General features: G+C 42.7%; 1 protein-coding gene across 1 annotated transcript in view; it reads left to right on the plus strand.

Moving 5' to 3' along the window:
* Positions 1 to 13575, plus strand: part of ASS1 (argininosuccinate synthase 1) — a 72252-nt gene extending 58677 nt beyond the window's left edge. The window contains exons 12-14 of the mRNA XM_018558531.1: positions 4555 to 4711; positions 9822 to 9887; positions 13513 to 13575. Of these exons, the coding sequence (XP_018414033.1) occupies positions 4555 to 4711; positions 9822 to 9887; positions 13513 to 13564 (275 nt within the window). The 3' untranslated portion in view covers positions 13565 to 13575. The remainder of the gene's footprint in view (positions 1 to 4554; positions 4712 to 9821; positions 9888 to 13512) is intronic.
* The last annotated feature ends 642 nt before the right edge of the window (positions 13576 to 14217 follow it).

Genomic DNA, 14217 nt, shown 5'->3' on the forward strand with positions numbered 1-14217 from the left:
GGCTTCCTGGAAATATTAGGGGTCTAAACAGCCCCCTGATATTTCCCTTTTAAAATAGAAAAAGAAATTGAGGACACAAGGTCCTGCATCTCTTTTTCTGCAGCCTCTGTTCTTAATGAATGGAAAGTACAGAGGCTTCTCTTTTCATTCAGGAAATATTTACTATCAAGCAGTTTCTGAATGGGGAGAAGCCTCTGTACAGAGTGCTACTCCCCACTGAGAAACTCATGAATGAACAGGAAGTGATATAAATCACTTCCTGTTCATTCATAACTGGGGACACATAGTACTGTGTGTCCCCAGTTATTTACAAACACTGGAGTGATCAGCTCCAGTGTTTGCTCTATAGGCACCCTAGCTGACCTTGGGGAATTCTGATCTTCGCAGTAGCTTTTTCCATATGATTGCCAGTTCACAAAATGAGACTGGTGCTGGAGGGCACTTGCTGGACTCAGAAAAGAAATAGACACCGGCACTCCAATAATAAATCGATTACGTCTATTTATTGACGTACATCAAAAGCAAAATAACACACTTAGTGCGACGTTTCGGGGACACACAGGAACCCCTTCATCAGGCAAAAAAATGTTTTTTGCCTGATGAACACACAGGAACCCCTTCATCAGGCAAAACATTTTTGCCTGATGAAGGGGTTCCTGTGTGTCCCCGAAACGTCGCACTAAGTGTGTTATTTTGCTTTTGATGTACGTCAATAAATAGACGTAATCGATTTATTATTGGAGTGCCGGTGTCTATTTCTTTTCTGCATTACTTTGACGGTGGCCATCCGTCGACTACTGAGCACCCAGGATACTTTGTTGGACGTGCGGTCAGGAGTGCAATGGGTACATGGACTGTAATCTACTTGCTGGACTCATACACATAAACCATTATGTACATTTATCACATTTATTCTGTCAAATGTATTACCTTGGTTGGGTCTTCAATGTAAACCTATCACAAATCTAGCAAATGATGAATAAACACATAAGCTGAGCTCATCATTTGTAGATCCAGAGAGACAGGCAGCTGAAGCTATAGCCAGGTCCCATTTTTTTACAGTAAAGGACCAATTCATTTTTATGTCTCAAAACCTTCCTGCTGGTAACTGATGCTGCCTATCATATTAAATGACCAATAAAAAGGCAATAGGAGTCTTTACACTCCACGATAACAGAGGAAGAGGTAATACTAGCTATCAAATCCCTCAAAACATCTAAAGCTCCTGGCCCTGATGGCTTTTCCGCCCTCTAATACAAAATATTGATGCATATCTTAGCCCCTAGACTGGTCGCACTATTTAACTCACTGAGCAATGGTGGCTCCATGCACCCTTCCTCACTAATGGCATATATCTCCATGGTCCCTAAACCAGATAAAGACCACCTAGACCCCAACAACCATCGCCCAATATCCCTTTTAAATGTGGACATTAAAATCCTCACGAAAATATTGACTACCCGATTCAACAAATTCCTACCAACAATCATCCACAGGGACCAGGTGGGATTTATCCCCTCGAGGCAAGCGGGAGACAACATTAGGAAAATTATCCATCTTATCCATGTGCTTAAAACAAGGAATATACCGGGCATATTATTGTCCCTGGATATTCAAAGGCATTTGATTCAATCTCATGGGATTATCTACACTACATATTGATTAAGTGGGGTTTCCGAGGACCATTTTTATCCAGACTTTTGTTACAAAAAAAAAGGCAATAGGAGGTAGAGCCATGCTCAACTTTCACATAACTTTTTTTATGCTTTAATATTTTCCTAATCGGGAGACTTCCCCTGCAGTACTTTTTTGCCACTAGATGTCCTCAATGTGATGACCAGCATCATCCAACCTACTTCCTCTGAGCCCAGGCCATCCTGCTCATGACTGGACAGTGTAAGGAGAAGCAGCACAGTGAGGACCTCATCCGTCTGTCATTCTTCTTTCTCCATCAGCATGCCCCTTATCAGCACATGAACTGATTGGCTCCTTGTGCTACTTCTGTCTCTCACACTCCAGCCACGAGGCAGTTACCAGGCAAAATTCACGTACTTGCACTGCTATGATGCAGAAATACATGCTATGATGTGTTATTGAATGCATAGCTGTACTAATGTTTGTCTTTTATATCTGCCTAGAGTTCAGCTTTAAAGGAGAACTATGGAATCAGTGTTTTTCCCCATAGTTCTAGTTAAGGTTCACGGGAGGACACAACCTAGCGTCCTCCCGTGACCCAAAGCTCAGTATACAGCTCGCGGTATACTGAGACCGCTGCAGCCGGGATGGATCCCAACATTACTGTCGAGATCCACCCAGCTGCGTGATTTGACAGCTGGCTCTGTCTATCTAGAGGCAGAGCCAGCTGTACCCGTCCCCTCCCCCGTCCGTTCCACCAGTCAGCGCTGGAGGATCGGAGCGGGGAGGGGAATCCCTGCAGGGAGCCGTGACTGACAGCCACTGCTCTTTGCAGGGACAGGATTGAGAAGTGAGCGAGCGATGGTATGTGTTCGCTCACTGCCCGATCTATTGAGCCGGCGTGTGACAGTTTCATTGTCACACGTCGCCTCGAACTATGAGGCTGAGTGAAAATCCCTCACCTCATAGTTCTCCTTTTAACTTTGTGGCTAGCCTTAAACGTTACATAAACCTGGCTTCCACTCCTGACCTCCTTCTAAATGTTATAGATACTTGACTCTCACGTTAATGCTCTGGCTTCACTGATGCATGTGTAGGTCAGGAGATCTGACTTCACTTGCTGCATACTTGGTCCTAGGTCAGAGAGCTTATAATTAGATGACAGCAGTGAAGCCAGAGATAGCCAGGCAGCTAGGAGCTCAGCAATGGTAGCCTATGTATTGCTTTTGGAGCAGGTTTCCTTTAATGTGATTGGCGGCTGTGGGCAACATAAGCTGTCTTTATTGAGCACACGTGACACTGTGCTCATTGTCCTCCTCAGTCAGGCAAAAACAGATTGGCATGTAGAGAGATTTAGCAGTCATACCCCAACGCTTGCAAAATGTTACATGCTTATGTTACCTTCGAAAAACATAAAGGGAAAATGTCAGGAACTCGGAAGTGTAAGACCTCTTAAAACGTTCATTCATATGAAAATTTCTGTTGTGACAACATTGCCTTGCTATCCCAAGATCTGCTTAAAGCCAGATTTTGAGCTGTCACTGGGTGTTTTTTTATGCAATGTGTCTGCTTTTCTGTTTGCTTATTCCTGCTTCTGTACACTGGCTATATAGAGAAAATCAATTATTGATTATAATTATACCATTATAATCATTATATTGGTGATAATGATACCATTAACTGTCCTGCAGATGATCACACTCACAGTATTATGTCTTATTACAATACAGGTGGCTACAAATACAGAAGAAGTATACAGTATATACTGTATGTGAACAGTTTGACCTGTCAAAGGATTTGAAATTCACTTGTGATTAAGGCCAGACAGCATCTCCGGGTCCTGGACATCCCTGCAGACTACACTGCTGTTAAGTAGGAACGAGCTCAGGTTCAAACCAAACCCAGTCTGAATCTAAGCTCTTCCAAACCTGGAAGGAGCTCCCGAACACAAACGGATACTCCTCCTGTGCTGCCCAATCAGCTGCCATTTGACTTAAGCAAAGGGATAGGATGCAGTGACGTAATTGATCTTATATGGATACATGCCTACTGTATATTTGGTAATGACATTTAGCTACTTGGTATTTGGTAATGACATATGGCAATGTGGCCATATAAGGTAAATTATGTCAGAACAAGCATCCTGCCCCTTTGTTTACATGGCGAATCATTGACCCGTGACTGATTGGGTGGAAGAGCCCATGGCACTTTCTTGTTCAGAGGAGCTCAGGTTTGGACCTGTGATTGCCAATGGAGTAACCACTGCACACCGATGAGGTCACCCCTGTGCTCTTCTGTAATCAAGTTTATTGGTTCAGGCTGGCCATACAGCAGTGGAATTTCCTTTAAAATTCTAGAAAATCGTTCCTCAGAGCATTCAAACTCGCCATCATTGAGTCAACTAGTTTGGTTCAAAAGCCCTCAAAATTTTGACCAGGCGACCTGGCATAGCCACCTACTGTTAGGATTTAGGGAGCTCACAGAAATCAGTGGGAATCCTAACAATGTATGGCCAGCTTAGCATCACTATGTAAAGCAGTAGAGCCGTTATTGGCTCATAATGGTGACCGTTTCTCTCTCTGTCTTGCTTTACTTAGGATAACAGGAAGCAAATGCAAGAAATGCATGTAATCTGATTAAATGAATTATTTACTAAATTAAATGGTCTATTCATTTGCTATGAGTTGTAAAATCTGGCCGTTTTTTTAGCCACCAGCCACAAAAATCCTTCCAGATCCTTTAAGAAGATCAGTGGACATGGACTTTCCCTCCCAGAGTGGAGGTGTGCTCTGGGTATTCTACCATGAAATGAGAATTCCAAATTCTTCCTGATGGCAAATGTGACTTTTCTGATTCAGTTGTTTCACATCGATGAGATTTCTTCTTATAGTCACTGATTTATTATCTTTGTACTTGCAGGGTTCTGGTACAGCCCCGAGTGTGAGTTTGTTCGCTCGTGTATCACCAAATCCCAGGAAATGGTACAAGGGAAGGTGCATTTGTCTGTCCTGAAGGGACAAGTTTATATACTGGGCAGAGAGTCACCACAGTCCCTGTATAACGAGGAGCTGGTGAGGTAAGCAATGAACTTTCAGCAGGTTCCCAGCATGCAATTTGTGCAGCAAGGTGAATCATATATAGTAGGCAATGATTACAATGTATATCCTGTGAAAACTTTTAGTTTGTTTTGTTTCACATCTATTTGGGACTCTGTTAGAGAGATTTCCCCTCACTTTCTGCTGACAACATTTTACCAGACAGAAAATTTGTGGTCAGATAAGGTAAATTATTTCAGGACAAGCATCTGCCCCTTTGTTTACATGCAACTACGGGGAATGCCCGGCCCACAGCAAAACGGGTGGAAGTGCCCTAGCACTTCCTTGTTCGGAGGAGCTCAGGTTCGGATTCGGCTCCGACCAGGGACCTCCCCTTACTTCCTGTCTCTGACACCAGACAATGAAATGAGTAGAATGGGTGTCGTTGAGAGACAGACAGCAGTCAAAACCTACTGCACTAGAAACATATATTTGTTTTTCCATTCCCAGGTAAAAATCTCCTATCACTTAAGTTGTCCATATACAGCTCAAATTTGGTCCTGGGCGCGCTGACTGGGCTGTGTGCGTCCCTGCCGGCATCAATCAGCTCAACAAAAGTTGATTATTTAAAGTGGAACTACAACCTCTTCTCCTTTACAGTCAAGGAAGGTGCCATCTTAGCCTCTGTTTGGATTCCAGATGCCATGGTGATGCACAAGTGATCGTGCACCAGTCATTTGCAGGCTTGTAAATTTGGTTGCACATTGGCAACCTTGGTTGGCATTGCTTAAAAGTAACTGTTTTGAGAGACCTTAAATAATTGATGGGTCGAGTTTTACTTTAAGGAGCCAGGTGGAAAATTATCAGCCAAGCACAGTGACCGCAGCCATTCAGCTGCAATCCCTGATCAGGTATTCTAACAGGGTCAGGCCCAAGCTATCCAAACACAATTGCCGACACTGGAGATTCATCCATCTATGCTGTTTAGCATGAATGGCGGAATTTGTTGGGCTGAACTAAAGAAATCTATAAGTGTGTGGCCAGCTTACTGCCTCCCTATCACCAGAGCAGGAAGTGAGAGGCAATTTTTGGCTGTTTTCACATTCTTTGGACTTGGGAGCCATAGCAGACACAATAGCACAGGCGCCATAATCATGGCTTTACACATAAAGGTCCTGATAAATGCTATCAGTGTGAGAATTAGATTACTATTAGGTAATGAGGCTTCAATTAGTTTACACAAAAGGAGATGGAAGGGCTGGGGCTAGCATGATAAAGGAGAAGTGTATTTCTAGGGTACATCTGATTCTGACCAAATTGCCCCATTGAATAATGCTCAGGATAATGTATTGCCAAAAGTTGTTTGATCACTATAAGCCACAGGCTCATTTACTAACCTCATGACCTCACAGTTCATGTAATGACATCATCACTCTCTACACAATTCCACCACTAGGCACACACTTTTGCCCTCATTAGGCTATAAGCTGCTTTTCCTCTGCCCAGCCCGCATTATTTATATCGCTGATGGAGAAAAGGAAGAGATCTTATGCTATCTTCCCCATTACCACCTACCTTGGATGCCCCCTCTTCTTCCACCCACCTCCTCCCATCTGTTTCCAAATCAGCAGCTTCTCAAACCACCTCCACCCCCCTTATTATGTCACTCTCTCGCTCTCTCTCTCTCTCTCTCTCTGTCTCTCTTGGAGATTCAATGAATAAAGTCAAAAGAAGGGGGGAAAAAAATCCTAAAGTAAGCACGATCAGGAGAGAGCTGGCTTTTATACTCACCGTGCCGCCAACCATTTGCCTTTCTTCTTTTTGACTTTTGCATTTCTGCTTTGAAAGCTTTTGAATGACAGCCTAACGGGAATCAGGGGGAGCGAGCAAGCTGCTGCAACTAACACAGGGTGGAAATGCCTTAGCACAGTGGGTATAAAGTAACGTAATTATAGAGCAGGTCACAGTCACTTCAATGAGCAAAAATAAAAGGCACCGGTTTCTTCTCTGTCTCTCTTTCCTTCATACTTTAGTTTCACGTCAAGGGAGGTAAAATCATTCTACAGTCATTTTTTTTTTTCCCTTCTCCTTCCACAATTTAAGGCTGGTGGTAATTTATATTGGGAGGGGTAGCCACTGCTGGCAGCACAAGGCACCAGTTTTGTTTTACAATCCACGTATTTCAGCCTACCGGTAATAGTTAGTTCGGTATTAAGAACACGCAGGGAGCTAGCGAGGAAGGATCTGGGGAAAGAGAACATGGAAGTCAGGAGCAGATCGAGAAAAGACAGGAAAAATTATTATTTGACATCCATACAAAATGGAGACCGTGTAGTCGGGGTCGGTTTCTACTACAAGGCCAGGTGTGGATTCTGTCTTGGGCGGAAACTTGCTTGGCCTGCATAGAAGCTAGACAAGATGGCAGGTGTTTACTTGTCAGCAAAAAATTGGCCATGACACCAGGGTCGGAGGCCAGGTTCCTTAATGCACCCCCCTCTACCCGCCAACCCCCGATGGAGAATGGCAGACCTGCAGGCTGCATACAAGTGATCTCGGCAAAATCACAGAGATCACTTGTACAAAAAAAGCGGCGGCTTCCCCGCTGTACATTTATCTCTGCTTGCCCAAAGCAGGGCTAAATGTAAAAAACAACTATCCGCCCGGCGCCTAGAGATGGGAATTCCGCACCCCTGCTGCCCCTCTACTCCCTGCTGCCCCAAGGCCTGGCCTTGTGGTAAATCCTGCCCTGCATGCTACTAAATTTGGAGTCAGGGCCGGTCTTAGGGGTGTGCAAGCTGTGCGGCCGCACAGGGCGGCATGGCAACAAAAGCGCCAGGCGGCCGACACAGCTCGTCCTCGGGGCGGCTTCTCTCCTAAGTGATCGTCCCATCACTCCAGTGTTTGTAAATAACTGGGGACACATATTACTATGTGTCCCCAGTTATGAATGAACAGACTGTGATTTACATTACACACATATTACACACACACGCATATTATTAGACATTAGTGCGAAGACTAAAAATGTATTTGACATGAAATGAACAAAAACTAAAAACATTTCATTCATTTCATCAAACAAAACAAATTTTTATGCTTTTTTGGATTCAGTCATTGGCATGTTCTGGAGGCAGGGCACATGACGTCATACAGCACCGCACGTGTTGGGCGACGACATCTTAGTGTATATCTAGGTATACACCAAGATGGCGGCGCCTATATAGGCATGTGACGTCACCTGACGCCACGCATGCATGGCGTCATGTAACGTCATGCTCCCCGCCTCCAAGATGGTGGCACACATTCACAGAACATGCCGGTGGTCAACATGGCCGCACATTCTCAAACAAATTATTATGTGCCTGAATACATTTTTCGTATATTCGGACATATAGTAATTCATTAATTTACATGTAGTCCAGGTTTTGTGTTCTGTTTTCTATTTTTACTTTTCTAGATATACTTAGTTGAAAAAAGGGATCGGCATGACAACCTGATACTTTATTTTTATAGACTCTATTGTAGTTTGACATTTATTGTTTACCTTCTGTTGTTTTATTTGATAAGAATACTTATATTGTGCCTACAAGTTTAATACCTTTTGAATTAAAAAAATGTTATCATACTTTTTAATATATTTTTGTTTGCGGCTTAACAAAATCGGAGTCTTTAAATGGTGCGGATATTGGGGAAAATAGGTGTGGTTACTGGGGGTGTGGCCACTGAGGGGTGTGGTCACTGAGGGTGCTGTAAAGCTTTCTCGCACAGAGCGCCTAAAGGCCTAAGGCCGGCCCTGTTTGGAGTATTCAGTCTTTTAGTGTGTCTATATCCCAGGGGTAGGCAACCTCCGGACTCCAGCTGTGGTGAAGCTACAACTCTTATCATGCCTCTGGGAGCCATGCCTGTGGCTGTCAGAGTCTTGCAATGCCTAATGGGACTTGTAATTCTGCAACAGCGGGGGTGCTGAGGCTGCCTATACCTGTTAAATCCAAAACCTCCTTTAAGTTTAGGATAGAATAGGGAATGGATGAAAGGAGATTTCTCTGCGCTTCCTGACCTAGAGAAACAATTGGTAGCAGGAGAAAATTTTGCTAGGATGGGGAAAAATACCTAGGAATAAAGCTGTCAGCAAATCGGGTGTCCCCATTGGATTATTTTCACTCACTTATTCTGGTGACAACTGTAAAATGTTGGATTTTTGTATCACTATGTATCTTGATGACCATGGTTGCCAGGATAAATGGAGGGAGTGAATCTACCCAGTAAGGACACAGACAGCAAGAAAGACCATCACTAAAAAGGTTTTGTCACTTTAAATGATTAAACTTGTCCATGGTTATCTATGAAACATTCATATTTTCATTGCAATCATACAGAAACTGCCAAACTTTATATATTCTAATTTTACCCAACTGTGTTTGCTAAATGTTATTGTGATAACTCTGAGCCCGGAAAAAGTTGCATTGTCTGCTATGACTATGGTTACACCCTTAAGGACATGTAAAGCAGAGCTGTGCGGGGATGTTACATGGCTGGTGTAGAGCACAGGGAGGCTTCTTCTGCATCCCGGAGTTTGGTGACAGCAAATAACATGACCATATGCAGGTGGTAATGGTGGAGGTATCATTGAGCAGATATGCTTTAGACGGAAGAGGGTTTAGAACACCTCTCAGGTTGTTGTTTTTTTTTTACTTTTTCAAAAGATAGGTTGTTGTCCCAGTTAGGGAAATGAACCTTCCCTATTTGTGCTGTTATCAGTGAAGGGAAAAGAAAATCCCACATTTCGTGTTGTCATCAGAATAGGAATAGATGGGAAATCTTCCAATGGGGACACTAGTTCTGGTGTTCCTGCTGACCACCAGGCATTTCCCTCTCTTTGGAGGGATTCCCTCTTACTTCCTGTTGTGTATCAGACAGGAATGAAAGGGAAATCTCTCCAATGGGACACAGAGGGCAAAAAAAAAGCTGACTGAGCTTAAACCCTCCCTTACGTTAACCAAAACGAAAAAAAAAAGTTCTACTATAATAAGCTGGATATTAGCATAGAGAACATAATCTGTACGTTTTGAAGGTTACTTTCCATTTTGCATGGATTTTTTTGCACTTATAAAATTCTTAATTACATTATATGTTTGTTCCTTTTCCATACAGCATGGACAAGCAGGGAGATTATGAGCCATGTGATGCATCTGGATTCATCAAGATCCATGCAGTGAGGTGAGCTGTTTTCTATACCATATGTAACAAAACATTATTTTTAGGTGAACACACCAGGGGCATGAGGTTTTCAGCTCTGATTGGCTGTCTAAATACCCGAACAGTGCCCCCAACTGATTGGATGCCCAACAGTTTTCCACCCAGCTCCTTTGATATTCTGGTGGTGCCAACAGGGCCACCACAGCTCGAATTTTGTATGATTCATCAGGAAGCAGGACCTTATATTAATGTTTAACTTACTTCCTAAGGTAACCCATAACACCTAACCTAACAAATTGCTAATGAAAAGTAACACTTCACCATACCCTATCTTACACTGTAACCACATTAACCTAGTTAACCCTTTTAAAACTAAGTATTACCTAAAATATTGGGTTAATACTTTCCTTGTCAGGTTGATACTTTGGCCAAAACCCATACCAGCCTTATTTAAGAAAGCTACCAATTTGTTGCAGCATCAAAATCGCCTGGACGGTATTATATTTCTGTGTGTTTGCTCCAGATGAATTTATTTTAATTCTGTAGACCATTTGGTACTGTAGACAATCCAACAAATTAGTAATTTTACTTTGTTTCCATGGCATATTGTACCTGGCTTCTTCACATCTGAACTGCACCTTTTACTGCCTGTCAAAAGCATGAAGACTGCGATTATGTATGATGTGCCATAGAATGTCCTTTGTTTGACAGCAAACTTCCCTTTACCAGCCACCCAAAGCACCGCCAGTGCCCATTAGTGCCTTAGCAAACACCAACCTTCTGATGGCCCATATTTGCATAGATTAAGTCACAGACCCTAAATGGCAATGCTCAGGGATGGTGATAAGTCACTTGGGCAATGAAAGCTGCATTAATAGGAGGAGTTGGGCCTATCCTCCCCATTCCTGGGAGTTAGGGTTGTCCAGGGCTTCCATACTCTGGAGAGAGCAAGCTTTTATGGTACCCGATGGTGCTTTCTATGTATCCCCTGGCTAAGTTTATTTTCTTGCAGCAAGTACAGGTTCACTTTAATAAAGATGAGGTTTGTTGACCGATCTGAAACCATCAGAGTGGTCATGAAAGTTTCCCTCCTGCTAACATACCCCTATGTTGTTTGGTTTGCATTATCAGGGCTATTCACAAAAGGGTGAAGAGTTTGGAGAAGGTAGTAGAAGGGAACAATCTAGGACAAATCTGAACTGGAAAGTGAGCTGAATTGGAGAACTTTTCCAAATCAGCTATTTTGGCCTAGATTGCTCACTTCTCCTGCCTTCTCCAAACTCTTCACCCTTTTGTGAAAAGCCCTGTAAATGTAAGAAAAACCCTCCAGCCAAAACATTTTTCTCTTTTTGGGTAGAGTGGGAAACAGTTAGAACCACTATAAGTTTTGGGTGTTTTTTGTTTTTTGTTTTTTTGCAGCTGGGAAATGTTTTGTCATTACTTTCTGTCCTTTACATACAAAAGGAAATAATAGAAAACCTTCCACAATTGAGGGAAATCTCTACTTTAGATAGTTGTTACAAGAAATGGTGTTTCCCCTCACCTCCTGCCAGTGCAAACTGTAAAATGTTAGAATTGCCCTTAGCGGCTTTGGTGATCAGGTCAGATATTGATAGTGAATCTCTAAAAAGGAGACACAGACAGCAATAAACATCTCAGGATAACATAGACACCGGCACTCCAAGTAATGAATCAATGGCGTCGGTTTATTGACGCATGAAACATAGCACAATGCATCAAAAAGCAACGTTTTGAGGTCTCACAAGATCCCCTTCATCACTTATTCTACCTGATGAAGGGGATCTTGTGAGACCCCCGAAACGTTGCTTTTTGATGCATTGTATGTTCTATGCCTCCAATAAACAGACGCCATTGATTAATTACTTTTGATTGCCAGTGTCTGTTATCCTGTGATTATAGACAGTTGCCATCCGTCGACTTCCGCAGCACCCGTTTTTTATAAGGAACAGCGGTTTTGAGTGTGATGGGTTCATAGACTGTAGCAATAAACATCTGAAACAGGTTCTATTCCCTCTTGACTATACCCAAAACAAGTCAATGTTGTAAAGGGGGAGAAGGGGAAGCCAAGCTTATACTGTATAATCAATGTTGTGAGGGAGGGGAGGGGAAGTCACTGCTGTGAAGGGGAGCTAAGTTTCTAAGTCACTGTTGAGAGGGGGTGTTGAGCTGCTGAGTCTATGCTAGAAGGGGAGCAGAGGAAGCTGAGCTGCTGAGTTACTGTTGTGAGGGGGAGCTGAGCTGCTGAGATAGCTTTTACTGTGAACTTTGCGGTTGAATTGCTGCACAGTGCTTGTGGCTACAGAGGTTAGTAAGGGCTTGTTTTAGAGCTCATTTACTACATGTTAGGAATATGTATATACCTAATTGTCTATAGCCTGACCACAGGCTTACTTTAAAGCAGCCCTGTCAGGGGGTAAAAAAAGTCCAGTAGTGATAGCCCATGAAAGAAGCATCTTTAAATTTACCTATCTGGCAGCCGGTGAGCCAAAACTTTGCTCTCTTGCACCATTACTATCTGGCACCCCTGGTGTGTAGAAAACAAGTGTCCCCTGCTGGCCTGTTCATCACTAAAGCACACAATAGCGTTGTAGGATTTGGTAGGAGACACCAAAGCAGCCAGCAGGTAACATGCTATTCCACACACCCAGAAGGGTAGGACAGTGGCATAGTGGTTAGCACTTCTCCCTTGCAGCACTGGGAGTCCCTGGTTTGAATCCCGGCCAGGACACTATCTGCAAGGAGTTTGCATGTTCTCCCTGTGCTTGCGTGGGTTTCCTCCCACACTCCAAAGAAATGCTGGAAGGTTAATTGGCTCCTGTCTAAATTGGCCATTGTATGTATGCATGTAAGATGGGGACTTTAGATTGTAAGCTTCTTGAGGGCAGGGACTGATTTGAATGTGCATTTAAAGCGCTGCGTAAATCGTTGGTGCCATATAAATACCTGTAATAAATAAATGTATAGTATTGGTACCAGGAGCTTCAACAGGGCAACATTTCGACTCGCTGGCTACCATATAGGGGCGTATGAAGATTCTTTTTTTAAAGACTATTGTTGTAGGAATTTTTTTTACCACTTCCTGACAGGGAGCTCAGTTGCACTTATCAAATCTGTGTCCCCATTTCTTGAGCCTCTGGCACACTGATCTCTTCCTCAAAGGCTCAGCGTTCCAAGCAATCTCTGGGTACCGTTAGCTCTGAATCTGCCACATAGAGAGTTAAATATGCAAACGTATTTAAAAAAAAATCATTTTAGCTGTGATGCACAGGAGATGACAGTGTTGTGTACCTGTCCTTTCAATGCTTCCTCTAACAATACATTGCAAGCCTCCCAGACATTAACATAAAAGGCTTTTTTTCTGCTTTAATTGGCTTTTATTCAAAGCGTTTTGATTCATCGGTGGTCTACAGTCACTCTCCTGTCTTTCAAGGCATTTGTGAAGGAAATGAGGGAAAAGCAGCATAATACATGCATCACTTTTATAAACCCTTCCTTGACTTATTAACAAGTAAAATTGACCTTGTGGCTTCTCTCTCCTTTCTGACATTGATTTGCATGAATAAGGGTGACCTTTGCTAATTTTTGTTCTTCCATCTCCCCTTTTCTTTCTGTCATTGGTTTACAGGTTAAGAGAATATAACCGCTTACAGCAGAAGGTCACAGCACCGCCGAAATGAAAACAGAATGGGAAAAATAATACACACAAAGCAGAGATAGAACAACTCCATTCTCTGGCACGTTTTAATCCGCCATCTCTCCGCTTTCCTTAGCTCATTGATTAGTTTGTGTGATCGTTACAGATCTTTTGTGTGCTAAATCATAGGTTAGCCAAGTCTGACGGAACAGCAATTACAGGAATTGGTAGAGTTTAATGAGTTAAACTTGCTGGTAATACGTAGATATTAAAGGAAATCGTTCCAGTTGAGCAAATCAAACAAGAGTGAGTTCCATAATTGCTTCGAGTTGTGATCTTATTTTGTTGCAGGATGCGCTGCATTTGTTTATGCTGAAAAGGAAACTAGAATGCATAACGACATAATGTGCATTATTCTGGTTATTACCATTAAAATGTGACGTGACTATTACATTTATACTATATATGCAGTATATATTTTGAATATACTGATGTGTAAATAATCTCTCTAGTGTCCATCCCCATAGAAGTCAAATACATTTGCATTCCTTCTCTAAGGATTTAAAGAGAATCTCTACTGAGAAAAATATGGGACTGTCATTGCTGACTTGCTTCTCAGTTTCCTGGCTGTCGCTGGCTTCAAACAGACCTTTACAAGTCTGCATGAATCAATTCCTGACCTGTCCCAATCTACAA

The sequence above is a fragment of the Nanorana parkeri genome, unplaced genomic scaffold, assembly GCF_000935625.1.
Source record: "Nanorana parkeri isolate BGI_ZX_2015 unplaced genomic scaffold, ASM93562v1 scaffold345, whole genome shotgun sequence".
NCBI classification, from domain to species: Eukaryota; Metazoa; Chordata; class Amphibia; order Anura; family Dicroglossidae; genus Nanorana; species Nanorana parkeri.